General features: G+C 37.8%; 1 protein-coding gene across 1 annotated transcript; it reads left to right on the top strand.

Moving 5' to 3' along the window:
- Positions 1-219: 219 nt before the first annotated feature.
- On the top strand, positions 220-2,052 carry LOC7472606 (UDP-glycosyltransferase 83A1). Its single transcript, XM_002306002.4, has 2 exons — positions 220-840; positions 1,064-2,052. The coding sequence occupies exons 1-2, from the start codon at positions 360-362 to the stop codon at positions 1,945-1,947; spliced, it is 1,365 nt and encodes a 454-aa protein (XP_002306038.2). The 5' UTR covers positions 220-359; the 3' UTR covers positions 1,948-2,052.
- The last annotated feature ends 402 nt before the right edge of the window (positions 2,053-2,454 follow it).

Raw genomic sequence — 2,454 nt, 5'->3', positions numbered from 1 at the left:
ATCAATAATCTTTAAATGAGCACGTTAAAAACTGAACGCGTTGAGAGTAAATTTTTTAGATTTTAATTCTTATGAAAAGACATTTAAAATGCTAAAAGTAACACAAAAACATCAAAAATATATTTTCTTAGATTTTTTTGTTGTTTTTTTTTTATATTTTTTGGATTTTTTTTTTTTAAAAAGGATAAAGAATCGAATTATAACAACTGCAAACAACAGACAAGAAGACAAAGCCGGATGCATTGCCTAGTTTCTCGATCTCTCCTCCTAGTCTTCTATAAAATCGAATGATTTATCTGGATGCTGAATTAAGAAGATAACAGCTGAATTTGGCAAAGGTGAAAATCCTTAAAACAGAAATGGGCAAGCCACATATTGTAGTCATACCTTATCCAGCACAGGGCCATGTGATTCCCTTCATGGAACTCTCACAATGCCTGGTAAAACAGGGGTTCAAAATCACATTTGTGAGCACAGAGTATAATCACAAGAGGGTCTTGAAAGCATTGAGGGGGAACATTAATCTTGGGGGTGAAATTAGTCTTGTTTCGCTTCCAGATGGGCTAGAAGCTTGTGGGGATAGAAATGAACTGGGAAAGTTGTCTAAAGCAATTTTTCAGGTCATGCCAGGGAAGCTAGAAGAGCTCATAGACAGGATCAATATGACAGAAGAAGAGAAAATTACCTGTATAATTACTGATTGGAGCATGGGATGGGCTCTTGAAGTGGCAGAGAAGATGAAAATCCGACGTGCTATCTACTGGCCTGCTGCAGCTGCCATACTATGCTCACTGATCAGTATTCCAAAGCTACTAAGTGATGGAATCATTGACGGCGATGGTGAGATCATCTATCACAAACCTTTTAGTTATTCTGTTGCAATATCATAGTGAATTAGCGTCAACTGTCTTGTTTTCTGGTAGCAATTTGGTTAAACAAGTCCAATCTCAGATCATCAAAGGTACTTGTAATAGTGACAAGTTCCACGTATCAGATCTTCTAGATCTTCAAAGTAGGAATACCTACTATCGATTATTAAAACTTTAATGTTCTTTCTTTCAAGGAACTCCGCTAAATAACCAGATGATTCAGTTGGCACCAACAATGCCTGCAATGGACACTGCAAATTTTGTATGGGCCTGCCTTGGTGACTTTACCACACAGAAAATTATATTTGATCTCATGGTTAAAACCAATGAGGCAGCGAAAATGGCAGACAGAATAATTTCTAACTCGGCTTATGACCTTGAGCCTGGAGCTTTTTCCTTGGCCCCAAACATTCTACCTATAGGACCACTTCTGGCAAGCAATCGGCTAGGAGATCAGTTGGGATACTTCTGGCCAGAAGACTCAACATGTTTGAAGTGGCTAGACCAGCAGCCGCCCAAGTCAGTTGTTTACGTCGCATTTGGTAGCTTTACTGTTTTCGACAAAACACAATTCCAAGAGTTAGCTCAGGGTCTTGAACTATCCAGTAGATCATTCTTGTGGGTTGTCAGGCCAGATATTACCACTGAAACCAACGATGCCTATCCAGAAGGATTTCAAGAGAGAGTAGCCACTCGTGGAAGGATGGTTGGCTGGGCTCCTCAACAGAAAGTCCTTAGTCACCCTTCTATCTCCTGCTTCTTGAGCCACTGTGGTTGGAACTCCACCATGGAGGGTGTAAGCAATGGGGTCCCTTTCTTGTGCTGGCCATATTTTGCTGACCAATTCCTTAATGAGACCTACATTTGTGATGTTTGGAAGGTGGGATTGAAGTTTGACAAAAACAAATGTGGGATCATCACAAGGGAAGAAATAAAGAATAAGGTGGAGACAGTTATCAGTGATGAAAAAATCAAGGCAAGAGCTGCAGAACTCAAAAGATTGGCCATGCAGAATGTTGGAGAAGCTGGTTATTCAAGCGAGAATTTCAAGAACTTCATTGAATGGATTAAGTCATGAACAAGAAGAGGTTTTAAACTTGTCTGTAGTCTAATCTCTGTTTTTCTTTTGATTCCGGCACTGACTTTGGAAAATAAAAGGAAGAAAGAGAACTTAATTGTTAAATACCTTCTTCGGCAAAAACTACAACTTAAGGATATCGTACACATGCACTCACAAACATACCCACAATCGCATCAAACACGTAACAAAGCAAACACAAAGGAAGAAAAACAAGATAAGAAACAGAAACAGCATAGATACCAAAAGTAATTAGAATCTCACTTGTGCAGCAGTGCTGCTATTCAGATGTGATTTATACTCAAAACATCTCCATGGCTAATGAATGCTATGTTATGTCATGCATTTAATCGGTTGATTACATGTAGTACTAATTTTATTTATAAAAAATATTTATTATTAATAATGAGATTCTTATTGCATCAAAGCATTGTTCCTAAATGTTCATGATCAATATTCTATTAAAACTAAATATTAATTAGAGTTGTTGAGACTGATACAATTTTT

Source organism: Populus trichocarpa, chromosome 4 (genome assembly GCF_000002775.5).
Source record: "Populus trichocarpa isolate Nisqually-1 chromosome 4, P.trichocarpa_v4.1, whole genome shotgun sequence".
NCBI lineage: Eukaryota > Viridiplantae > Streptophyta > Magnoliopsida > Malpighiales > Salicaceae > Populus > Populus trichocarpa.
Note: the sequence above shows the minus strand (reverse complement) of the source record. Positions and strands in the feature narration are given on the sequence as shown.